General features: G+C 37.9%; 2 protein-coding genes across 3 annotated transcripts in view; one reads left to right on the forward strand and one right to left on the reverse strand.

Moving 5' to 3' along the window:
- Positions 1-529: 529 nt before the first annotated feature.
- LOC126353781 (translation initiation factor IF-3) lies at positions 530-21,862 on the reverse strand. Its single transcript, XM_050002867.1, has 2 exons — positions 21,138-21,862; positions 530-726 (listed from the first exon to the last, which is right to left on the reverse strand). Exons 1-2 carry the CDS (start codon positions 21,705-21,707, stop codon positions 601-603), a joined length of 696 nt encoding a protein of 231 aa, XP_049858824.1. The 5' UTR covers positions 21,708-21,862; the 3' UTR covers positions 530-600.
- Positions 21,863-21,884: 22 nt separating this feature from the next.
- LOC126353779 (translation factor GUF1 homolog, mitochondrial) overlaps positions 21,885-27,769 on the forward strand; it is a 153,150-nt gene continuing 147,265 nt past the window's right edge. The window contains exons 1-2 of one of the 2 annotated variants that reach the window (XM_050002865.1): positions 21,885-22,128; positions 22,214-22,751. In XM_050002865.1, coding sequence (XP_049858822.1) covers positions 22,013-22,128; positions 22,214-22,751 — 654 coding nt within the window. In that variant the 5' untranslated portion in view covers positions 21,885-22,012. The remainder of the gene's footprint in view (positions 22,129-22,213; positions 22,752-27,769) is intronic. The other variant, XM_050002864.1, reaches the window with a different exon arrangement.

Here is a 27,769-nt window from a genome sequence, read left to right on the forward strand (position 1 = left end):
TTGGCAATTTCTACTATTATTTGCAGACATAGAATAAAGTTAATATAATAGAAAATTTAAAAATGCTTCTTTACTTTTTTTTATACCGTGAAAATAATAATTCAATGAAAAATTTTAGTCTTTTCATTGCTTCACAGGCAACTCAAATATTGAAACCACTGCATCATCTACAGCACTCACGATTAAAGAGATCTGGGCAAACAAAACAAGTGGTTTGTCTGTCAGCAGGAGTCAGCTTGACAATAACAATCAATGATGGCTGAAAAATGCTCAATGTGGCCTCAAGTTTTTGGGTGTCTTGTTTAGTTACAATGCTGCTGTAAGAGAAGCATTACACCCTTCATTATCTTACATAGCAAATACATATGATGGGGTCCATAAATATGGATACCACCCCCTCATGTTAGCAATCTATTACACATAAAGACAACTGTGACATATCATATGTCTCCATAAATTAAACAGGCAAAGGAATAATTAGCAGTGGGGATAAAAAAGGTCAGAAATATACAAATAATCATACACAAAATTTAAAATTACAAATTTATTTTGAAATTCTTATGCATATAGAATTGTCACATTGGAAAAATTAGGAAGCCACTATTCTTCTTTGGTTTCCTTTTTAAGGGGCAGTATCTGGAACTTCAAGTCATTTCCTTTAAACCGTTTCTGAATAATACGACCTTCATTTTTCAGGTGGGCTGTAATCTCATCATAAATCCTTTCCTGTAAAAAAAAATGAACAATAAGTCAAAAAGGAGAAATGAAACATGAGCTACAAAAAAAATTAAATTCTGTTAATGGAACAAAATAACTGAACAATGAAAACTGGAAGATCACACAATTGGAATTAAACAATGGAAACTCCAAATTTGATTATCAACAATACAAGGAAATGATAAGATTGCTACTTACCATAAAGATGACATACTAAGTTGCAGGCAGGCACAACAAAAAGAGTTACACATTGGCTTTTTGCAAAAGCTCATACTTGTCCAAGCTGCTGGAGATGGCTATCATGTATGTGAGGTGTGATTCCCTGTGTGAATAAATGTGTGTGTGGTTTCTTTCCTGAGGAATGCTTTGGCTGAAATCTAATGTGTAAGTGTATTTTTGTTTTGGCTATCTGTAACTTAACACATCATCTTTACAATTAGAATTACAACATAATAATTCCATGTTCTTTGCCAAACATATTATGCATATTACATCACTTGTGAACAGATTAAAGGAAAAGACATGAAGAGTTCATGAAGAGTTCTTGATTACACGATTAGTCCGAAGGCAAAAAGCAGAAGGGGGTATCATATTCATTGACTTGAATTACAAAATAAAGCTGCACTGAAATTATACTGATAAGACAAATCTTCACGATAATTTTCATCTCCATTGTGAGTAGACTGAAATAAAATTATTCTTGTGCCACATGGTAGGCCTATATAATTTCTTATAGACTTTATTTATCAGCAATTCAAAGGATTAAATCTTCCCTGGGCAAAGAAATGAAGCACTTAGTAAGCCAAGGAAGTGAGACAACTTATGTGGCTACAATGAAAGATGATATGGACTGGTACAGTTCTGCAAGCTTAGATTAGTAATTAACTTAGCTACTTTTGTAATACCTTATTTTAGACAAGTATTTTCCCAGATGATCTTAAATATTATTCACACGGGTTTACAAAAAAGGGAATGCACATGAAGTTCTCAAGACCAATATTAGTTGTAACTTCCCATCAGATTAAAACTGTGTGTCAGATCAGGACTCAAACATGGGAAATTTGCCTTTCTTGGGCAAGTGCTCTATCCAAGCATGTCTCATGACCCACCCTCACAACTCTAATTCAACCAGTACATGCTCATTCCCTACCATCCAAACTTCACAAAAGTTTCCTGCACACTTGAGGGACTATCACTCTGGGCAAAAGGATAATCTGGAGACACAGCTTAGCCACAACCTAGAGGTTGTTTCCAGAATAAATTTTCACTCTGTGGCATATTAACACGAAATGCAATGGTCCCACTTTCAAGTCCTGGTCTGACTTGGAAGATAAGCCTCTCCATCATCTTCTGTCTTTTTACCATCTCTCCGCATTCACCTTGGTCCAGTCTTCTTTCTTCTGGACACATTCCTCCACTCCTTTCAGCTATCTGTCTCTGTCTTCCTCTTGGTCTCTTTCCTTTCAGTTTCATCTCGTGTATCCTCCTGGGTATCTTCTTCTCCTCCATTTGCTTAACACGCTCACACCATCTCAGCCTTGATTTCTCTATTCCTCCTGTAATGGTTCCACCTTCATTAACTCTGGTCCTCTCATTTCTTATCCTGTCTGCCCTTGTCATTCCAACACTGTTCCTAAAGAATTTCATCTCACTAGCTTGTACTTTGCCTTTCTCTCTTCCTTCCATAATCCAGGTTTCGGATGCATATGTCAGGATCAGGACACAGTATGACCAGTAAATAAGCTTTTTACTGATTTCGGGTCATCCTTGCTCCGTATCAGGCTTCTGACACACTTCCAAAATACTTATACTTTTCTCCCCCGCTCGTTTATTCCTCTGTCTCTTTTTCCATCTTTCTGTATCAGGCTTCCTATGTACTTGACACTCTCCACTTTCTTCAATTGTTCCCCACCAATTGGTGAGTAGCACACTGCACACTGCACTACAGGGTGAAAATTCATTCTGGAAACAACCCATCATATTGTGTTTAGGACATGTTTGTGAAGTATCCTTTTTTCCAAAGTTGCTAGTCCTGTAAGGTATGCACAAGAACTTCATGAAATTTGGAAAGTAGAAGATTAGATACTGGCCAAAACAAAGACATGAGGACAGGTCATGAATCATTATTGGATAGAGTACTCACCCACAAAAAACACAATTCTCAGGTTCGAGTAACGATCCGGCACACAGTTTTAACCTCCCAAGAACTTTCTAATCAATGCACACACATTCATACATGCACAACTTCACACACATGGCCATTGTGATCTCTGGGTGTAAAGGCTAACTGCATTGGATAGCAGTCTCTGCTGAGGTGTGTAGTGCAAGTACAGTATGGGGCAGGATGACGGAGGGATAGCAGGGTGGAGGTGAGGGAAGAAGCTGTAGTACTGCCAGTGGTTAACATGCAGGAATGTGCTGGGGACAGAATGGTGGGCAGCTAGACGCAGCATCAAGAAGCTGTGCTTGGTGGGAGTGGCGGAGGGATTGAGAGATGGGAGGGGGGGGGGGAGGGGGGAGAAGGGGAAAGTCCTATGCACATTCACTGAGGGGACTTGTGTGAGGCTGGAGTGGAAGAAGCAAAGGGCACAGAGGCAGGTGGAGGGCACAGGCTAGAGAAGGTTGACAACAGGTAAGAGGGTTTCAGGAAATGAAGGCTATCTTTAAATAGTACAAATTTCCACTACTTTTAATCTCAATGTACAAGCATAATTTATAAATGCCATATTTTGTTACCCAACAGTTGTGTTACTGCATAAAAGTAATTTCTATCACACATAACTTAAGATTATTTTTAAAGGAGTTTCAATAATGCTGCTTTTTTATATGATTACATAATCCATTGAATAATTTCACTGTTACAGTTAAAACACTTTTGTTATAAAATTCTGTTCTGAATTGTGACTATGGACACATTTATTTTGTCAAGATTTAGCAGTCCTTTTTAAAAGATAGTCAGCTGCAAACAGGATAGAACCATACATATAAAGGTAGCAATATTATGGAAAGGAAAGTTGCCACTCACCATATAGTGCAGATGCTGAGTCGCAGATAGGCACAACAAAAAGACTGTTACAAATGAAGCTTTCGGCCAGTAAGGCCTACATCAAAAATAAACCACACACACACACACACACACACACACACACACACACACACACACACACACACACACACACGCACACACACACTCACGCAAAAGATGCAACTCATACACATGTGAAGACACGTTCACATGTGTGGGTGAGAGTTGTGTGTGTGTGTGTGTGTGTGTGTGTGTGTGTGTGTGTGTGTGTGTGTGGTTTATTTTTGATGTAGGCCTTACTGGCCGAAAGCTTTATTTGTGACAGTCTTTTTGTTGTGCCCCTCTGCGACTCAACATCTCCACTATATGGTGACTGGAAACTTTCCTTTTCATAATACAGCATGCACATAAAATCCTGGTACACTTTCAATTATTTATTGCACAAGAATTAAACATTGTACAGATGTCATACATATTGCATTTTGAAGAGGAACTCTGAAAGTTTTTTTTTTACAAACATTGGATATGCGAACCATGAGTGACTCAACAGACATCAATATGGTAATCGAATTCTTGCCATACCCGTCCCAGCAAGGCATCATCAACTGTGGCAGTCGCTTCCCGTATTTTCTCCCGGAGCTCTGCTATCACATGGTAGAAGCGGTACATACAACAGATGTTTAATGTGTCCCTGCAGACAAAAGTCACACAGAGTGAGATCTGGTGAGTGGGGAGGCCAGTTCATCAAACAGCTGGCTCTGCACCTGAACTCGCCATGTTTGCAACTAGTGCTGACTATCGGTGAACTACCAAAGTGTGCTGTGGCGGTATACATGAAAACAAAAAAAAAAAAAATAAGGGTTTCTCTTCAAAATGGCATATGATACCTGTACAATGTTTTGTTCTTGTGCAATAAATAATTGATAGTGTTCCCAGACTTTATGTACACACTGTATTGTTACATTCCATCCTGGATTTTCCATTGTTTAACTTATAAAGGTAGGAGAGATTCACGATTTATAATTGAATCAAGCATGAACTATATAATTCTACTTTCTTCAAGTTGAAAATAGCCATAAGTGTTGCACCCTGAAGGCATTTTTGCTGTAAGTTGAACTTCCCATGAAAACTAATCAATATTTAAGGTGCTCTCTCTAGCACTGGTGCAATGCTAGTGTGCTGTTTCAAGATGTACTCAAGAGAACACTGCTGCCTCTATTGATGTTACTACGCAGAGATGCATCTTGACTCCTCTTGGATGAGTGAAACTCAGTAGTGTGAGGCATTTAGTTTTATTTTAGGACTGTCAGTGTGCATGCCCCCTCCCCCCATCTTATTCACAAAGCATATAGTAACCAACAAGGACTCCGAGCTCAAGATTTTCTTTGACTGGGCATAATTTAGGGTATATGTTTACATTAACAGACACGTTAAGGCTGATACAATTTTCTCTTGTGTGGGACATTTGGCAGTAAACAGACAGATTGTCTAGTTTACAAATCATGAATAGAATCAAGGTGTCACCAAACATAACATCCCCATTCAATAGACAAATCATTACCAATAATGTTATATGTCCACACTTCCTGAGAATCTGTCAACAAGTATCACATTTTTCTATTTATCTGATTAATGAATGAACAAGAACTTGCCAGCAACAATGTTCCATTTCTGCAGGTTTTGACAGCACCTTGCTCAATTGCAATTGACCTAATTACCCTGCAGAAGCGTGATACTGAGGCAGTGGCCAACCAGCATCAACATTGATTACCCTCAATTATGTGCTCAACAATTACCTATTGGTCTGAAGACTTGGTTAACAAAAATCCAATGTACAACATACATAGTCAATCTTTTATTCAGTGGGAAGGGATTATACAATGCTGAGAGTTGTGTACTCCAGTTTTAAGAATTTTTAAGCATACACTGTGTGTGTGTGTGTGTGTGTGTGTGTGTGTGTGTGTGTGTGTGTGTGAGAGAGAGAGAGAGAGAGAGAGAGAGAGAGAGAGAGAGAGAGAGAGAGAGAGAGAGAGAGAGAGAGAGGGGGAGAGGGAGGCAGGGAAAGGGGGGGGGGGGAGCTGACATTTATAATCAACAGTTATACTGACAGACAAAAAATCATAACACCAAGAAGGAGTTATGAGACACAAATAAAAGTTGTTTAGTGTGTTTCTACATCTGAATGATGGTGCCTACTAAAATTTCATGCTAGTCACATCAGAGTGGCACTAGTATTACCACTATGAGATGAAAATCCAGTTTGCCTTACATACATACTGTAACAGTCATGAGTGTAAGTAACTTTTGAGATTGGGTTTTGTGAATTGATGTTAGTCAAGAATATCTTTAAGGCAACAAAGACGCCATTATCAACCCCCAACTGAGTTTGAATGAAGTTGTATAATAGGGCTACAAGAAGCTGGATGTTCCTTCTTTGATATTTCAGAAAGACTTGACAGGAATTTAGCTACTTACATGATTGCTGGCAGTGGTGGTTACGCAAATGTACGGTTGCCTGAAGACTGGGCTCCAGATGGCAACATGGCACTATTGAGAGGAAAGACCTTCATGTTCAGCTTATGGCTCTGACGCATCACACTGCATTTGCAGCAGCAATTTGAGCAGCAGCTAGCATCACAGTGACACAATGTAGTATTACAAATCAGTTACTTCAAGGATGGCTTCGAGTCAGATGCCCTGTAGTGTGCATTACACTGAACGCAAACCACCCCCAAGTGCAACTTCAGTGGTGTCAAGCAAAAGCTAATTGGAGGGCAGGGTGGAGGTCAGCTGTGTTTTCTGATGAAAGTTGGTTCTGCCCTCAGTGCCAGTGATGGCCACGTGTTGGTTAGAAGGAGACCAGTTGAGAGTCTGCAACCAGCCTGTCTGCTTGCTACGCAAATTGGACTTACATCTGGAGTTATGGTCTGTGATGCGATTTTGTATTACAGCAGGAGCACTCTCGTGGTTGTCCCGCACACCCTAATACAAATTTGTAAGTCAGTTTGGTGATTCAACCTGTTGTGCTGCCATTAACAGACAGGATTCCAACAAGATATCACTCACCCACATACCACTGTCAAACCCAAAATGCACTGCAACTAGTTGCCTTGGCCTGCTCGATCAACAGATCTGTCTGCAATTGAGCACATATGGGATATCTTTGGACGACAACTCAAGTGTCATCCACAGCCTGCAATAACTATCCTTACTGCTGATCAACAGCAACAGACATGGAACCCCATCCCACAAACTGACATTCGGCACCTGTGCAACACAATGCATGCACATCTGTATGCTCGCATTCAACATTCTGGTGGTTGCACCAGTTATTAATGTCCCAGCATTTCACATTTGCAACTCTTTATGCCACACTTACAATAATCTGCGATCTTGCAATGTTAATCACTTAAATATGTTACGAATTCCCAAAATTTAATTGTTGTTGTTGTTGTTGTTGTGGTCTTCAGTCCTGAGACTGGTTTGATGCAGCTCTCCATGCTACTCTATCCTGTGCAAGCTTCTTCATCTCCCAGTACTTACTGCAACCTACATCCTTCTGAATCTGCTTAATGTATTCATCTCTTGGTCTCCCTCTACGATTTTTACCCTCCACACTGTACTCCAATGCTATATTTGTAATCCCTTGGTGCCTCAGAACATGTCCTACCAATCGGTCCCTTCTTCTTGTCACGTTGTGCCACAAACTCCTCTTCTCCCCAATTCTATTCAGTACCTCCTCATTAGTTATGTGATCTACCCATCTAATTTTCAGCATTCTTCTGTACCACCACATTTCGAAAGCTTCTATTCTCTTCTTGTCCAAACTATTTATCGTCCATGTTTCACTTCCATACATGGCTACACTCCATAAAAATACTTTCAGAAACGACTTCCTGACACTTAAATCTATACTCAATGTTAACAAATTTCTCTTCTTCAGAAACGCTTACGTTGCCATTGCCAGTTTACATTTTATATCCTCTCTACTTCTACCATCATCAGTTATTTTGCTCCCCAAATAGCAAAACTCCTTTACTACTTTAAGTGTCTCATTTCCTAATCTAATTCCTGAGCATCACCCGCCTTAATTCGACGACATTCTATTATCCTTGTTTTGCTTTTGTTGATGTTCATCTTATACCCTCCTTTCAAGACACTGTCCATTCCATTCAGCTGCTCTTCCAAGTCCTTTGCTGTCTCTGAGAGAATTACAATGTCATCAGTGAACCTCAAAGTTTTTATTTCTTCTCCATGGACTTTAATACCTACTCCGAATTTTTCTTTTGTTTCCTTTACTGCTTGCTCAATATACAGATTGAATAACATCAGGGAGAGGCTACAACCCTGTCTTACGCCCTTCCCAACCACTGCTTCACTTTCATGTGCCTCGACTCTTATAACTGCCATCTGGTTTCTGTACAAATTGTAAATAGCCTTTTGCTCCCTGTATTTTACCCCTGCCACCTTTAGAATTTGAGAGAGAGTATTCCAGTCAACATTGTCAAAAGCTTTCTCTAAATCTCCAAATGCTAGAAACGTAGATTTGCCTTTCCTTAATCTAGCTTCTAAGATAAGTCGTAGGGTCAGTATTGCCTCACGTGTACCAATATTTCTATGGATTCCAAACTGGTTTGCCTTCCCCGAGGTCGGCTTCTACTAGTTTTTCCATTCATCTGTAAAGAATTCGTGTTAGTATTTTGCAGCTGTGGCTTATTAAACTGATTGTTCGGTAATTTTCACATTTGTCAACACCTGCTTTTTTTGGGATTGGAATTATATTCTTCTTGAAGTCTGAGGGTATTTCGCCTGTCTCATACATCTTGCTCACCAGATGGTAGAGTTTTGTCAGGACTGGTTCTCCCAAGGCCGTCAGTAGTTCTAATGGAATGTTGTCTACTCCCGGGGCCTTGTTTCGATTCAGGTCTTTCAGTGCTCTGTCAAACTCTTCACGCAGTATTGTATCTCCCATTTCGTCTTCATCTACATTCTCTTCCATTATTATTTAATTGCTCTACATTAATTACTTTTTGGTACAGTGGTTTTTTTCCATCAGCGGACTATAACTTGTAACTTTTTTTTATTTTTGATGTTTATCAATAGGAATGAACTAATTTGTTTTGTAACATCAAATATTTAATTACAACTTTTTCAATGGGTGTACTGAAATTTTGGATAACAGGTAAGACATTGGAGTGAAAAGGATAGTCAGATCATATTATCTTACAGTTCAAGCATAAACGTCTGTCACAAAATAAATATTTTAAATCAGTGTTACAATGCTGTCGAAAGTATGTGATTTTCAGTAGTTAATATTATAATGAATCAATCGCTTGAATATATTTGCTTTGTTTAGGTGTCATCACCACCAGATACGTTTTTGGCAGATGCATTCAATTTGAACTTTGACTTCAGTGTAAGATTTACAATCCGATATCTTGGATTTGTTTCTTCCATGCATATTCTTGAGACCGATAAAAAAGATTTTGGCCTGTATTATAAGACTAGAGTTGCAGCAAATAAACCAGGCTGGTAAGTGTGAATTGTAGAGCAGCCATGTAGTCATAGCCATTTTACATTTTTTGTGTCTGTCACCTTTTAATTTTCAAAAAGTTAATCTGCTGACAAATGTTGACCACTTATGTAATTGTGGGTGGAAAGTAGTGGCAGTTACATACACAAGTGTAAAAATCTCATCACATTATGTAAAACATAAAAAGGAAACAATGGTGTTCATAAACTGTTCTTTTTCTGAACTTTTTTGTTAACTTAACTGTTTCTTTATCTTCTAGATATAAATTTATGATTTTGTTTCCCCAAACTGTAGCAGGTAGTGTTATTAATGCATCTACAACATCTGGTCTCCACTATGTGACAAAGTGATCAAAAGCTGGTAAAATTCTTCAGTTTCAGGTTAGCTTCTCTCTTTTCCCAGTATCAACACATATTTGAAGCAAATGTTTAATTGCAGAAGACAGCATCCAAATGAGGTATCAACTTTTGGAGAAGGCTACGTAAAATACACAATAATCATGATAATGGAATAGTGTGTGACAAACAAATTATGATTAAGACATTACATAGAGCTATGAGTTACAAAGAAATTATTGCTTGCTAAGCTTTTTAAGTGTCATATAATTCCTCTTGAGAGTAATAATGTTGCGCTGTTAGTTTGTTGCTTTTAGAGATTTGTATGATAAAGATGGAAAAAAATACACCCAAGATTTGAAAGTCATGTAAATGTATAAACAGTACCACAAAAAGGGAAAATGTGGATGGCAACAGAAAATAGAAAACACAGATTAGGTTAGATTAAGTTTTCATTCCATACACAGAAATGATGATCCTCGTGGGTGTGGAACAAGTCAGCAAGTATAGCATAAAAGACATAAAACATATGACTACAATACTCACTACCCCGAGAAAATATGTGTTCCTAAATATTGGACCTCTTTTTGTACCAAGGTAAGTGATTTTAGGTCTTTGTATAGACTGTTCTTATTTCTAGTAAGGATATTACATATTGAGCTACTGATTGGAAACAGAGCTATACTACTTGCAACTAATTTCATTAAGGAATAAATATACTGAGAAGCAGTCATTAGAATACAGAGTTCCTTGAACAGGTTTCTACATGATGGTCTTCAATTTTTACCATAAATGAGTCTCATTACACTCTTAAGCATGCTAAAAACGTTTGCTCAGTTTGATGAATTACACCAGAATATGATCCCGTATGACATAACAGAATGAAAATAAGCAAAGTACACAAGTTTTTTTTTTTTTTTTTGTATTTACATCTCATATCATTCTTACTGCAAATACAGACTTGTTTAGACCTTCAGCAATTCTGTAGTATGCCCTTCCCAACTGAATTTATTATTGAGTTGTAATCCCAGAAATTTAAGTCAACCTCTTTTCTATCTGCATGTCTTCACATGTTATACATGTACTGGAAGGAAATCTCTTATGGTTCTGAACTGCGTATAGTGGGTCTTTCCAAACTTAAATGAGAGTGAATTAGTAATAAACCATTTATTATTTACAGTGAAGATTTAATTAGCAGCCATTTCTAAGTCTGTAATTGACTTGCTACTTATGGCAATGTTTCTATCATCTGCAAACAAAACAAACTTAGGATCTGGCAATGTAACAGACGAGTGGTCATTAATGTACATGAGAAAAAGCAACAGACCAAAGATGGAACCTTGAGGAATACCATGTGTAATTAATTCCCAATCAGATGAAGACTGACTGCTTATTGCACAGGTATTTTGCAACAACATCCTTTGTTTCCTGTTAGCTACATAAGACGCAAACCATTTCGCAGAACTGCTAGTGACACGATAATATTCTAATTTACTTAAGAAAACACTGTAATTCACACAGAAGAAAGAAAATAGTGAGAAAAACGGTTTATAAAACAAGACAGAGATAAAGTAAATAAACATACATTTATAATACTTGCAAAATCAAGAAAAATTCTCTGGCCCCAGCAACAGAAATGGATGTCAATGATAAAATTATTTTGGGTGCTCAAGAGCTCACTGTTTAGCACCTATGCTATACAGCCCAAGACAAGTGTAGTTAAAACTATAAAACACACACACACACACACACACACACACACACACACACACACACACAAATAAACTGTGGATCATGTCATGTCTTAAAACATCAGAACTGAAGAGGGTAAGTACATAGTGAAAGAACTATGATACTATATCAGATACATGTCATTTGAGAAACACTATAAAACTCCCAGAGTCATTCAGCAAGAAACTAAAAGCTCCAACCTAACAGATTTAGTTTTTATGACTCAATTCAGCATTACAGAAGCACCCAATTCCAACCGTCTGCTTTGGCCCAGGACGTCATCAGTATGGCAGAAATGGCTACGCCTCCCTCCAAAAGTGAAATGAAACTTATGGAACAACCATGGAAAATTGGGGGTTTAGGGTGGAGATAAGATAAATATACAACAATAAATTAACACTGCACCATCCCACAACAAATAATATAACAAAAATTTAATTTACAGCATTCCAATACATCATCAAGACCACAGGAATTGGACACTTCCCCTGGCCTGTATACCACCTAGCGATACCAAAAAACAAACACCTACAACTCCAAAAAGTGGAACGAAAACCCCAACATCTCAAAAAGCCAAATACCCCATATTCACTACACCAATTAAAACACAACCAACCTATCATAAATGTACAACACACAGAACATCACAATTACTATAGAATTACTTACCAACAAAAACCTCTGGCAATACCACCTACATTGGCCGCAACCACACACACACACACACACAAACACACACACACACACACACACACACACACACACACACTTGTGTGGCGCGCCACATATGCATATCCCAAGCCTGAGCTGCCAGAACTTTCATCAACCCCATGTTGTTGCCACAAACATGACACTTAACATATTGAGTAGTAAGACCGAACATCTGCAAAAACTGTATACAGACATCAAATCATCACCCATCTCAAAACATAATGATACACTCATGAACTTCACTGTCATATCCATACCAAACAAAAAAGCAATTTAAAAAAATTAGACTTCTTTCTGCACAACAAAAACCAAACTAAACAGATCTAACAAAAATGCCAAACACATAAACAAAAAAAACCCTTGACAACTCACTGAAAACACTTCCACAACCCACATTACCACATCCACCACCTAAATTCAAAAGCACATTAGCACGAGGCCAATCAAAACTCAAACGAACCCAATAACACATGTTAAACACAGCACATCCATATCCACCACCCAAGGGAGGACACCATCATTTACAACATAACATCTACAAATAAAACCAACACAAAACCTCTGTGCCGTAGTGATGTCACACACCACAACACAATGACATCATTAGTTAAACAGACTGGTAGAATCAGACACTTCTGTTGAACCCTTGATACTCATCAAAGTGCTTTAAGACAAATCATCCTTTCTATAACTGGAGGTGTTATGAACTTCTGTAACTAACCAAAATTCTCCACGTCATTTAGCATTATGGATATAGTTAACTTGAGAGGAAACACCTGTTTCTGCCAAATGCATCTCATTTCTCAAGCACTGAATAGATTTTGGTGAGTAATACACTGAAGGTACAATGATAACTTCCCAAGGGATCTCTCCCCTCAGGGAAAAACTCAGATTCCTGTTACTATTGGCAGTTAATTTTAACCATATGCTGTCAGTTCAGGTACCTAAAACCCTCTTCATAAAATGGGTGTTGTTGCTCTCAGATTTATTTATTTCCGTACGACCAATTGAGGAGCAAATTTCCACGGTCATGGAGCAAGTCAGTACATGAAATTACAACATAAAAGTAATAGATAAAATTAAAATGTTTATGAACCCGAAAAAAGTCAAGCCATAAGTTTAAGTACATACAATCAACAATACAACAAAAATCAGCTTAATTTTTCAAGGAACTCCTCAACAGAATAGGAGTGACCCATGAGGAAACTCTTCAGTTTCGATTTGAAAGCGCATGGTTACTGATAAGAATTTTGAATTTGAGTGGTAGCTTATTGAAAATGGATACAGCAGTCTACTGCACACCTTCTGCACAAGAGTTAAGGGAGTCCGATCCAAATGCAGGTTTGATTTCTTCCAAGTATTAAGTGAGTGAAAGTTGCTTATTCTTGGGAGTAAGCTAATTCTGTTAACAAGAAATGACAGTAATGAATACATATATTGAGAGGTCAATGTCAAAATACCCGGACTCATGAACAGGGGTCGACAAGAGGTTCATGAACTTACACCGCTTACTGCCCGAACCGCCCATTCCTGAGCCAAAAATATCCTTTTAGAATGGGAAAAGTTACCTCAAAATATAACACCATACGACATAAATGAATGAAAATAAGCAAAGTAGACTAATTTTTGTATTGAACGATCACTCACTTCACATACCATTCAAATAGTAAAAATGGCAGCATTAAGTCTTTGAACAAGATCCTGAATGTGGGCTTTCCACGACAGTTTACTGTCTGTTTTGAACATATAGAAACTTGAACTGTTCAGTTTCACTAATCATATGCCCATTCTGTGAAATTAAAACATCAGGTTTTGTTGAATTGTGTATTAGAAACTGTAAAAACTGAGTCTTACTGTGATTTAACGTTAGTTTATTTTCTACAAACCATAAGCTTAGGTCATGAACTGCACTATTTGAAACCAAGCCAATGTTCCACACAAATCCCTAACTAGCAAGGTAGTGTCATCAGCAAACAGAAATATTTTAGAGTTACCCATAATAACAGTGGGCATATCATTTATATAAATAAGGAACAGGAGTGACTCCAACACTGATCCCTGGGGCACCCCCCATTTGAAAGTACCCCACTCAGACCCCACATCAGAATATAGCATTTTCAGTTGTTAAATGACTTCTAAAGCCGAACTGTACATCTGATAGCAAATCGTGTAATATAAAATGATCAATTACCCTTACATGCACAGCCTGTTCAGTAACTTTAGCTAACACTAATGGCATAGAAATAGGTCTAAAATTGTCTACATTATCTCTTTCGCCCTCTTTATATAGCAACTTTACTACTGAGTACTTTAATCGTTCAGGAAACGGACCATTCCTAAAGGAAAAATTACGAATATGGCTAAATACAGAGCTAACATGTGGAGCACAGTACTTTAATATTCTGCTAGGCACTTCATCATACCCTTGAGAGTCCTCAGTCTTCAGTGATTTAATTATTGAGCCAGTCTCCCCCTTGTCTGTATCACAGAGAAGTATTTCAGACATCAATCTCTGAAAGTCATCTGCCAAGAAAGTTATATGATTCCCTGTGGCAACTAAATTTTTATTTAATTCACCAGCAATGCTCAGAAAATACTGCACATATATCTGATTTAACAATATTAGAAATATTTTTACTACAAACTGACTTTATGTCATTGACCTTGTGTTGCTGACCAGACACTTCCTTCACAACTGACCATATGGTTTTTATTTTATCCTGTGAATTAGCTATTCTATTTGCATGGCACATCTCTTTGCATTCCTAATAACATTTTCAAGCACCTTACAATACTGTTTGTAATGGGCTACTGTAGCTTGATTGTGACAACTCCTAACATTTTGATATAATTCCCGCTTTGTTCTACATGATATCCTTATCCCACTAGTCAGCCAGCAGGACTGCCTATTATTGCTAGTACCCCATTTAGAACATTCTAATGGAAAGCAACTCCCAAAGAGTATGAGGAATGTGTTAAGGAAAGCATTACATTTATCATCTATGTTATCGGCACTATAAACATCCTGTCATTCTTGTTCCTTGACAAGGCTTAAAAAACTCTCTACTGCTGTTGGATTAACTTTCCTACATAGTTTGTAATTACATATGACATTTTTTGAGTACAAAAGCCTTTTAGTGTTAAATTTGTGCATCTTGTTCTGAAAGTCCATTCACCCTTTTACTAACAAAATGCCCATCTAGTAATTAAGAATGAATAAAAATATTGTCTATGCTGTGTTACTGTTTCCCTGCACCCTAGCTGGAAAAAAACACAGCCTGCATCAGATCATTTTTCTTGTACCATTACAAAATTTTGGATTGTTTTGAGGGAAGAAACCAAACAGCGAGGTCATTGGTGTCACCGGATTAGGGAAGGATGGGGATGGAAGTTGGCCATGCCCCTTCAAAGGAACCATCCTGGCATTTGCCTGGAGTGATTTAGGGAAATCACGGAAAACCTAAATCAGGATGGCCGGAAGCGGAATTGAACCGTTGTCCTCCCAAATGCAAGATACAAAATTTATATTTAAATCACCACATATAACTAATTTCTGGTACTTCCTATAACGTGAATCAAGAACCCTCTCTAGCTTGAGCAGAAATGCTCTGAAGCCAGAGTTAGGAGACCTATAGACAACAACAATTAGAAATTTAGTTTCACTAAATTCAACTGCCCCTGCACAACATTCAAATATCTGCTCAATGCAGTGTCATGATATGTCTGTGGACTTAAATGCATAGCCACTCCCCACTCCACAAGGAACTCCTTGAGAAACAGCCAGTTAATCTGTATCCTAGTAAAGGAAACCTCTGAATTGTCAAATTATTTGAGTGGTGCTCGATATACTAATAATTTCAGAGTCAACATCTATAAGCAGTTCATTAACTTTATCTCTAATACCTCTTATATTTTAATGAAATATTCTAATTCCTTCTCCACTTGGAAACATGACATCCTCTGAAGGTGAGCCCTTATTAGAGGGACTTCATTTAAGCAGGTATGCCTATCAGCTGAATTCAATCTAAAAAAAAAAAAAGCGCAGCTCTAACACCAACTACTACAGGAATTTTTTCATGAGTGATCCCACCACCACCCACTACACTGTCGCCTATAAGCTTTGCCAGCCTCCCGTTCCCATACCTATTGAGGTGCAGGCCATGCATGGTGAAACCCGATCTACTGATAGACCCAACTGGCATCAGTGAAATGAGACCCATGCCCTCTGCTATCAGCACCTTCTCCAGCCCCAGGTTAATGCACCTAACAACTGCATTAAGATGAGGCCGATCATGAAGCTGAAACAGCTGCACTAAATGCACATTAGTGCCACCAGTTTGAATAGTTATCTTTACCAGGTCACCAACTACATTATATCCTCATCCCCATCAAGGTTGTTCCCTGCTCCACTTACTATCATTATCTGATCCTCCTTTGTAAAATTCCTACATAATGCCTCTATGCTGTCAGTCAGCTGCGCCAACCCTGCACTAGGATCCACAATGCTGGTGACCTGGTACTCACTCCCCAACACTTCCTGCAACTGCTGGTCCACACCTCTACCACGCAAACTACCTATCAGCAGAACCTTCTTCTTTCTGTTAGACTTTGCAACTGACCTAGGCCTCCTAACTGCTGAGAACTGCTGCATGTTCCCTACATCTACAGCTGCAAGAGGCTCATCTCCACTCAACTCTAACAGTAGGTCAAATCTATTGCATACATACAAAGTATAACTGTCTGAATACCTCCTCCTAGTTGCCTTCTTGCCAACTGCCAGTTCCCCTTCCCCACCACCCTTCACCATCCTCAACATATGTAGTTCCTCCTTCCTGCGTTGTAACTGCACCTGAAGGGCACATATCTTATGCTTCTGCTCCTCTATCAATTTATTTCTACTGCAGATTGCCCACTACATTCCCCCCAATGAAAATACTTTGAACAAATACCACATTGTAACCCACTACTCACAAACCTAAGGACAGAATCCACACTTCTCACTCATGGTAAAATTTTACAGTTACGGAAAAAAACTATATCTATGTTACCTAAGTTCAGTTACACCAGAAGAACTATTTATAGAACTAACAATAGCAGTCTCAAAATTATCTGACTACTAAGAAAGCAACTACTTGTAGTAATACTACTACACCACAGCTAATACCAATAACAAAAAAACTTCACAAAATTATTAGCTAAAACCAAAAATTCAAGCAGCCACTGGAACACTGAATGAAAATTTTAATGATATATTTCACTAGAACAATAAGAAACATCAGCTGAAAACTAAAGAACAAAATTTACTAAATGACTTCAATGCACAGAAAACTCTACAAAGCACAGCTTGCAAATGTTTTCACAAGTTTATTACATCGTTATTTTGCCACAAACAGCACAACACACTGCTGAAAACCATTAAATTTAATAACTGTGTAACAGTGCACAAATAACTTTGTCAGTACGTAGCTTTATAACACCCAATCCATTGGATGTCTTGAGAGTGAGTGAAGTGAGGGCCATTTCATTGTTATGAGCATATATGATAATAATAATAATAATAATAATAATAATAATAATAATAATAATAATAATAATACTTTCATGTGCCTCTATGCCCTGATACAAGGGTTTCGACTGGACACCACTTGTGTGATTTGTGTCACCAACCAATCACAGTAACCCTACTCAGGGGAAGAGGAGACACAGTTTAAAGTGGTATCCAAACCACACGTTGTCACTGGTGAATCTTCACATCATTGATTGGTGAAGACTACTTTAAATGCAGGTTGAAAGATCTTCATGGTTTGAATGTCATTCAACCTCGTGACCTGTCTGTTTACAGCAACACACTTGACAACCAGATCAGCAGGCCCTACTATCTATGGAATGAGGATAAATATAGGAAAAGGAGTACATTATCTTGGCAATCTTAATATAAGTAAGGTATGGAAAGTACCTCAGAGGTTGCTCTTTATATCTGTATCTTACGTAAAGACAGAAAGTCTTTTTGTTAATGTTAGTACCATCCTCACAATGCAGGTTAACTAAGCCAAGATCCCCATTCCCTATAACAAACAACACTCCACACCATGGAATGGTGTATTGCTATTGCATGACAAGAGCTTATTAATGCAGCATATTAGCATCAAAACTGAATACAGTGTATTAGAAGCACAATCCTTGCCACGTTCCAAGACACCTTTCACCTAGCCTCTACACACCCAAGAAAGCCACAGTTCCTCAAGTTCATTGCCTTTTGGCATGACTGTGAGAAGTGGGTGGAGGATGAGAATTATTGAATTTATAAATGGAGTAGTAACTCAACTAGTAAACCCTCAATTCTTTTATGATTCAAACTCCCATGTATAAAACAGCTTCAGTCTTCTGATCACTTTGCAAATTAGTTAATGTTTTATATATTGACATTAAGCATGTACGTGAGAAAAAGTTTAGAAAAGATTTGAAATTACATTTACAGTGTGTTGGAAGTTGATAAGTGTTCTAATGATCAAACACTGGATGATTATACTCATGATAACCTGTGATCCATTTTATGCAAAGGCAAGTTTTTCTCACATCTCAATGTTAATGACATTGTATCTCCCATATTATGTGTTGTACAATTATATAATTTTGTAGGTATGTTCAGTGGTGTGTGTGAATACTGTGCATAAATGTAAGAAATAGGGAAAATATATTGCAAACAGAATTAGCAGTAAAAATATTATAAATTAAATTGTCATGCCTGATACGCTAGTTTTAAAGCCGGAACAGCGAAAATGTAGTAAGTGATAAACTTTCTATCTTTCATCATTTTGTGGAGGGTGTCAGCAAGAAAAAGTTTTGTAAAGATTTCAAATTGTGTGTAAAGTTTGTTTTAAGTCACTTAGTGCACTCAATTTCAAATACAGGAAGAATATAAACAAGATACTTGCATTCCGTGAGGTATGCAGCCTCAAGATACATACACAGTTTCCGACTGTAGTACTTTTCTTACTGTATTAAATCTTTAACATAATATTATGCCTTTTAATGAGTAAGCCTAGATTACGACAGCATTTTAAATTCCTACATTCAGTCAATATTTATACGAAATATTAAAAATCTAAGTTTTATTACCATTGGAAGCCATTAGCTATGCAACATGCAATTGGAAACATGAATTGGAATACACATGCAGTAACACAAATAGGATGAGATGGGCAGTGGGACCATAACAGGTACTGTAACGCAGAAGAGTGAAAAGGCAAATAGGCCTAATGGTTTTTACTAAACATTCGTAAACTGCATGATTCAATGAAAGGATTGTTCTTGTCATGCAGTTCAGAGAAGTTTAAATGGCATGAACAATTGAGCTGCTAAATTCAGAGAAGTTTAAATGGCATGGAGAAATCGGCTGCTAAATTCAATGTGGTATGTAAAGCATATATTAAACAAAATTTTCCTTTTTTGGGGTTACTTTGAAAATGAAGGAAAATAATGTGCACTCCTGTCACATTATACTTTTATTAAGTACAAAATATAAATAAATAAAAATAAAATAAAATAGAAAGAAACTTCCACATGGGAAAAATATAATAAAAACAAAGATTCGAAGACTTACCAAGCGGGAAACCGCCGGCAGACACGCACATGAACAAGACACACAAACACACACACAGAATTGCTAGCTTTCGCAACCAATGGTTGCTTCTTCAGGAAGGAGAGGGAAAGACGAAAGGATGTGGGTTTTAAGGGAGAGGGTAAGGAGTCATTCCAATCCCGGGAGCGGAAAGACTTCCCTTAGGGGAAAAAAAGGGACAGGTGTACACTCGCACACACACACACACACACACATATCCACCCATCCGCACATATGTGTATGTGCGGATGGATATGTGTGTGTGTGTGTGTGTGCGAGTGTACACCTGTCCCTTTTTTCCCCCTAAGGGAAGTCTTTCCACTCCCGGGATTGGAATGACTCCTTACCCTCTCCCTTAAAACCCACATCCTTTCGTCTTTCCCTCTCCTTCCTGAAGAAGCAACCATCGGTTGCGAAAGCTAGCAATTCTGTGTGTGTGTTTGTGTGTCTTGTTCATGTGCCTGTCTGCCGGCGGTTTCCCGCTTGGTAAGTCTTCGAATCTTTGTTTTTATTATAAAAATAAAATAAGATACGCTATTCCTACATAAAGAGTTTGAGTCAGTCAGTGACTGCTCCTGCCTCCTCCCCCTCCTGAAATCTAGGTTGTGGTACAGACTGATATGCATGGGAAAAAGAAAACTTAAAGACACTTGTGTTCCACAACGGGTTTTCTAAATTAAGTCTGGACGTATCAAAATCAGATTGAAGTACTGACCAAAATGACAACAAAAAAACCTGTGTATACAGAAGATAACCGTAGAAACTAACATCTCCAGCAAAGAAAATCAGATCTCTCTCCTGAAATAGACTTAACTGCTCAAAGTTCTGATATTAAGTGAAATCACCAGCCTTTTTTTTATACTTGCATAGCCTCCTGCAATTTCTGCAGAGAGAATCAAAAGGGTTATATTGTTAAAGCAAACAATTATAGGATTTGCCCCAAAAGTTTCCTATAATAACAATGAATAAAGGGTCACATAAATGCAACGAACTGTCTAAACTGCTTCAAAAGCTTACATATACCTGCAAACCAGGATTTACACAGGGTCGGGCTATAAGAAATGTTAGCAATGGAAAAGCAACTGATTCAAATGCAACGAGTTTCCATCCAAAAGATGTAAGCCATTTAACATGCATAAGATGCACTTAATTAGAAAATGAGGAGGGAATCTTCCACCACTGCACCCTTACAAATTCGGAACTAAACAAAGGGAGGAAACTGTGAAAAAGTGGTTGGAAGTAAACTTTAATTTACCATGTAAGCAGACTTGGCATCCTACAGCCCAGTACTACAAAATTTTCTCCCTTGGTAGTAAGAGAATCAGGAACACAGATGACAAGGATTGTTATGACACATGGCCAATCAGCTACAAGTACTCAAAACAATGGTTACAACATTCAGCCAATTTTCAGAAATAAGCACATTTTGTTAAGCACCAGGTGGTTCATTTCTTGGGAACTTACACTTTTTGACTGATCTGTCTCGTCACCACTAATGACAACTCGTACTTCCAAGTTTTTACTTAACCATTTAGAAATGTTCTTCAATCTTGCATTTAGGTCATGATCACCTATTTTAGTCGTCAATGACAGCAATTTGGAACCTTTAAAGCCTGTATCCTTTTTTAATTTCTTTAAATCTTTATGTCCTTTCTCTTCTTCTAGATACTGGGATTCAGTAAGAAGCTTGTACACAGGTCTCTGATGGCTTGAATCTAAATCTGTTACTTTTAGTAATTTTAAATCACGCCTCTTTGATAGCTTTTGTGCTTCTTCCAGTGAAACTACTGAAATACTTCCGTCTGTACCAAGTAATGTAATTTTAGGGATGAGTGGTTGCTTTTTTTTCGTTCCTATAGTCTTGTCTTGATTTGTTTCTAATTCATGTTTTGTCGAGTAATTAATGTAACCTACATTTTTCCACGGCACTGCGTGTGACAATAAAGATGATGGGATGACATGACACCTATAATTCGTGAAGTGTTGTATCAGGCGCGTACCGAAACATAGACTTCTGATGGTTCGACTAGCCATTGGAACGCACTCGTTTTTCTTCCATGCACACAGTCCCTGTTAAAACATTTACGTTAACATTTACACATTCATACACAGTCCTTATTATTGAATTATACCGTTGTGTGGTTAATGAGAAGAAAGCAACGCGACTGATCCTTCGTACGTATACAAACAAACCAAAGCAAATACTCTCAAGTCTAAAGATAGTGCATTTTTGGGGTTCACATTTGTTTACAAACATTTCATTCACAGTTGTGTTGAGGCATGACAATGGATGTGGTGGAAGTTGTGTGACACAGGTAGCTCGTGTTTGAAAACAGGAAATGGGCTTTGTATATCGTAGCAGCATTACGCTTTGTTGTAAGAAATTATGTATCCGTTTCCCATATTCAGTGCGGGCGGAAAGAAAACAGTGGTTTCGTTTTTCTCAGAAGCTAATGTACGCAATTTTATACTGGTATCCTACTGTAACAAATATGACAATGTTCAATAATTTCCTGTAAACAATACCTGTCATTTTGCAGGAACGTCGCAGGCGCAGATTCGGAGTCAAGACAAAACAATGGAGAAATGAAAACTGTAGCTGTTTCGAATATTCGTAACTTTAGCATAATAGCGCATGTTGATCATGGTAAAAGCACTTTGGCAGACAGACTTCTTGAAATTGCTGGAGTTATAGACCCAGTCGAAGGACAGACCCAAGTTCTTGACATGTTGCAAGTGGAAAAAGAACGTGGCATAACCGTTAAAGCCCAGACTGTCTCATTGAGTTACAAGTATAAAGATCAGGAGTATCTGTTAAATTTAATTGATACGCCTGGACATGTTGACTTTTCTAATGAAGTGTCAAGATCGTTAGCTGCATGCCAGGGTGTCATTCTGTTAGTGGACGCCAATCAGGGAGTTCAGGCGCAAACAGTAGCCAACTTCTATCTCGCATTCTGCAGAGAGTTAACTATAATTCCAGTTATGAACAAAGTTGATTTAAAAAACGCCAACCCAGATGCAGTGACAGAACAGCTTAAGACTTTGTTTGGTATAAATGAGAAAGATGTTCTAAGGGTAAGTTGTAATTTGTACTTTCATAGTCTTGACTCCCTGAACAATGGTTCCCTCGTTCCTGTCTTCTGGATAGGCCGATACCATAGAACTCAAACAACTTTGGGCTACAAATGTTTCAATCCAACGACTACCGACAGTATCTACATAAATAACACAGTATCCATAAGTGTAATACCCATTACAAAGTCAGCACTTGCCGTGCCATCCCCAAGAAGTAAGCACAAGACTAGTGTCAGTATCGTGTGACAAAAACACAGTTTGTACTGCCTGCAAAAGTGTTGGGTTGTAGTGTGCAGACATAGACCTCTGATAAAGCTCTATAGATCAGTCTGTCACCACTACCAGGTTTGAAACTTCCTGGCAGATTAAAACTGTGTGCCCGACCGAGACTCGAACTCGGGACCTTTGCCTTTCGCGGGCAAGTGCTCTACCAACTGAGCTACCGAAGCACGACTCACGTCCGGTACTCACAGCTTTACTTCTGCCAGTACCTCGTCTCTTACCTTCCAAGTACCGGACGTGAGTCGTGCTTCGGTAGCTCAGTTGGTAGAGCACTTGCCCACGAAAGGCAAAGGTCCTGAGTTCGAGTCTCGGTCGGGCACACAGTTTTAATCTGCCAGGAAGTTTCATATCAGCGCACACTCCGCTGCAGAGTGAAAATCTCATTCTGGAAACTACCAGGTTTATTTATTTTCCGTTTTGTTGGCTTCACCAACTCACAGCCAGACTGTCACATTCCAACCTAACCTACACCTCTTTTTTTTTCTTTCAAATTCATTGACTATGCCAACTAATGAGAAAAATATGAATATCTCTACCAAAAGATGATGTGACCACAGCTGTTAACATTATGTCACTGGCTAATGTTATTACCATAGTTTTCTTTTAATCATATTGTAGCCTCCAACTTGTTGGGCGTAGTTTGTTTCCTGAAGCATCTAACTTCATTCATGTTAACTTTTTACAATCATTTCAGTGTCAACAATAAACTGTTCCTGCTGATTTTCTGACCATGACAAATAACTTGCATGAAGATAATTCTTCATTTCATCTAATTGTGTCTTAAATAACACAGACTTTAAACATGCCTCAACATCTGCAGGGTAGCATCACAGCTTGCATACCAGTCTTGTTGATTTTCACCATTTATGATTTTTGAAGGAATTGATACCTTCTTCCAAGATGAAGCTTTCTATGTGCCACTTGCAGTAAAGGGGCTGCAGCTTCTATTCAATGAGTGTTATTGGTGATTTACTGGCCCCATTAGCCTCATGGATTATTGCAGACTCTTCCATTTCTGCCCCTGTATCTTGGGTAACGACAGGCAGAGCTTCTCAAAAGAGAGGTTAGCTTGGCTAGATTCAGTGCCTTCCTTCAAACTAGAGGTTGTATACTTGTAAACTGTCTTCGACGCATGAACTGAAATGCTTGGGGTCTTTTACCTGACTGAATGAATTCATTCATTATGTTCTGTAGATCCCATCAAGAAGGAGAACCTCCAGGGATGTGGAAATAGACAAGGAACACATTGACAAAAGACTAGGAAATTGTAGATACTTAATCTGTAGGCCTATGTGGTATCAATAATAAATTATCAATATACTGCTTTGGTCTATTCATGCTTCTACAAGCTAAATGTAGTCAAGTAAACTACAAAGAAAGCTCCAACTCTGAAAAATGCTAGTTCTTCTCAGTATATAATTATTCCTTGCATTATGGTGTGCTGTTCTCAACCCAATCACCATATTTAGGTTTTTTGCAGTTTCCTTAAATCACCATAGGTGATTCCTTTTAAAAGGTCCAGTCTGATTTCTCCTCAAATCTGAGGCAATGCTGCAAATAAAATGATCTTGCAGTGAGTATTATGTTAAATTATAATCTACCTTCCTTTGTATGTTACTTTAAGAAGCTAGGTGCACTAAAAGTTTGTAAACAAACAACAAATCCAGTATTCAATGGATTTATGTTTAGAGTAGGAATAGTTTTGAAAAATGATTTTCTTCAGATTGATATTAAGGATAACTTTGTTTCTGGTCTTAACATGTACATAATTTTCTGAATCAAACAATGGAAAATCCAGGATGGAGCATAACAATATTATGAGAGGAAAGTTGCTACTCACCATATAGCGGTGATGCTAAGTTGCAGATAGGTACAATAAAAGGACTCTCACAATTATAGCTTTCAGCCGTTAAGGCCTTCATCAACAATAGACAGACATAAGCGTGCACGCACACACACACACACACACACACACACACACACACACACACACACACACGCAATGCAACTCGCAAACACATGACTGCAGTCTCAGGAAATTGAAACCACACTCGACGGCCGAAAGCTATAATTGTGAGAGTCTTTTTGTTATACCTATCTGTGACTCAGCACCTCCGCCATATGGTGAGTAGCAACTTTCCTCTCATAATATTATTTTCTAAATCTGTTGTCACACAATTTCTGAAAATGTAGAAAAAGGACAGTTTTATGAAAAGCAAAGTTGATACTCACCATATAACGGAGATGCTGAGTCGCGATAGGAACAACTAAAAGACTTATCACAAATAAAGCTTTTTGTCCATTAAGGCCTTTGTCAACAATACACACACACACACACACACACACACACACACACACACACACACACACACACACTGGTTTCAGCTGCCTGAGACTGCAGTCATGTGTGTGAGTTGCATTTGTGTGTGTGTGTGTGTGTGTGTGTGTGTGTGTGTGTGTGTGTGTGTGCTGCCATCTATTGTTGACAAATAGCCTTAATAGCCAAAACCTTTATTTGTATCAATCTTTTTGTTGTTCCTATCGTGACCCAGCATCTCTGCTGTAGGGTGAGTAGCAACTTTCCTTTTCATAATATTGTTACAATCCATTCTGGATTTTCCATTGTTTGAAATAGTCAGTTTTCATTTACTTGACATTGCCACACTCATTTTTGTATTACATTTATCATTATTGTTATTATTATTCTTTTTTTCATTTCAGAACACTGAGTCAATTCAATTGTCCCTTTCTCGAGCTTTAACTGCCACCCAGTGCTCCTACATTAATTTCCGGTATTGTTCTTTTTTTCTCTTGGGCCCATGTCTTCCCTGTCTTTAGCTTTGGTTTTTCCTTGAAATCATCATTTATTTGTAATTTTTTCCATATGTGGATCATGCTCCTGGACATCTTTAGGAGAAATTTGCTATTCTCATAGATTTTTTATTTTTATTTATTTATTTATTTTTATAACTTGTGTGAACCGAGCCCCTTTGGTTTCTTTATCCTGAAAGTAGATTGATATCTTTTTGGATATCCTTCCTGGACTCATTCATGTCATATCACCTATCTCCACCACGTGGTTACATAGTTTGTGGTTGTGACACCTCCTGCACTCACTTTCCGAAATCATTCTTCCTTTGGCCTCTTGTTCATTATGATAGTCTCTGCTGCATATAGAAGCTCCATTATAATAACAGTGCAGTAGTGTCTAATTTTGACACGTAAGATGCCTTAATTAGTTGAAAGTTGATTTCCATTTTGTTAATGCATGACATGAAAGCTTCTTGCTATGATGGGTTAGACTCTGTCCATTCACCTAGGTATGTGAGTTTTTCTGCTTGCTTAACTTTTCATAATGCAACCTCCATTTCTCTTGGTGCTGATTTTGGGTTTGTTATAAAGCGTGTCTGCTCATGGGAGATTTAAATCACAGCCTTCACTGCCTGTGTCTTCAGTTTGTTAAGTTGTTTTACTGCCTTATCTATGGAGTCTGTAAAGCTCACTAGATCATCCACAAAGGCTGGATTGTTAATTGTAAGATTCATTTACTTGTAGCCTAGCCTTACCCCATTTTCTACTCCTGAATTATTCCATTTTTTTTTTTTTTTTTTTTTTTTTTTTTTTTTTTTTTTACCATTATCATATGACCTTTTCCAAAGCACAGTTGAAGAGAAAAGGTGATAGTCCATCCCCTTATCTCACTCCTGTCCTGATTTCAAAGGCATCAGACATCCCTTCGTTGGATTGAGCAGGTGTTGGTTACGGTTTGCTGGATAATCACTTTTGTCTCGTTATCTAAAACTGACTCTTCGACGATTTGAAATAGGGTGGTTTGATCGATTGAATTGTACACCTTCCTGACATTGATGAAGATCCTCACAAATTCCATATTCCTGTGTTTCAGATATGAATAGGGTGGACTTCAGATTCATAATCTGTTCAGCACATGATCTTCCTTTCCTGAAACCCCTTTGGTAACTGGCTACAGTGTCTTATAGCTTGTTCTGTTTAACTTCTTATTTTTTTCTGTGTGTAACCTTATTGTTATTTCTTGATCTTCGAATGGTAGTGATCTGAGTCTAGGTTGGAATTTTTCATAACCTTTACATTGTAGATACCACATTTTGCTTTGCGTGCGATGGTGACATGGTCAATTTGGAATTCACTGAGTTTGGAGTTTGGAGGTGTCCAGGTCTTCTGTTTTCTGGGTTGATGTTTGAAAGCAGTTCATTCTCCTGTGAGCTGGGAAGTTTCCAGTAATCATATGTTTTCTTTCCTTGCAGATATGGGTATTGAAATCCCCAAACAGATTGATGGTGTGTATAACATAATAAACAATAATAATTATAAATGTTTAGATATATAGAAATAATGAGATTAATTTTTCAGCATGTCAGGAAGCACAGTAAGCTGGGCTATGCCTGTAAATGGGTAAAGAATATTTTCATATTAGTTCTACATAGACGAAATAGTCTTTCTCTTGTTGTAGATTTATGCTTACCAATTAACAATACTATGTCCAATCGCCATATCCACCTCCAAAATCTTGACCATGTCCATGATATTGTAATTGGATCTTCTTGATAACTCCGAAGTACACAGGTGGGCTTCTTGGATTTTTATATATTACATTACTACTTGGTATAATGGCTCATACAACTTTACTGGTAAAATAATCCTATATTCTATAAAAAAAATACAGACTTTTTACTCATTCTCTCAACCAAAATGGCTAC

This window comes from Schistocerca gregaria, chromosome 3 (genome assembly GCF_023897955.1).
Source record: "Schistocerca gregaria isolate iqSchGreg1 chromosome 3, iqSchGreg1.2, whole genome shotgun sequence".
NCBI classification, from domain to species: domain Eukaryota; kingdom Metazoa; phylum Arthropoda; class Insecta; order Orthoptera; family Acrididae; genus Schistocerca; species Schistocerca gregaria.

Excerpts from the sequence above, each read along its gene's own strand:
- LOC126353781 (XM_050002867.1), bottom strand. The coding sequence starts at position 21,707 with ATGGCTAGTCGAACCATCAGAAGTCTATGTTTCGGTACGCGCCTGATA. Across the intron at positions 727-21,137 it reads AGACAGATCAGTCAAAAAGT|GAAAGGATTTATGATGAGAT; the intron begins GTAAGTTCCCAA and ends TTTTTTTTACAG.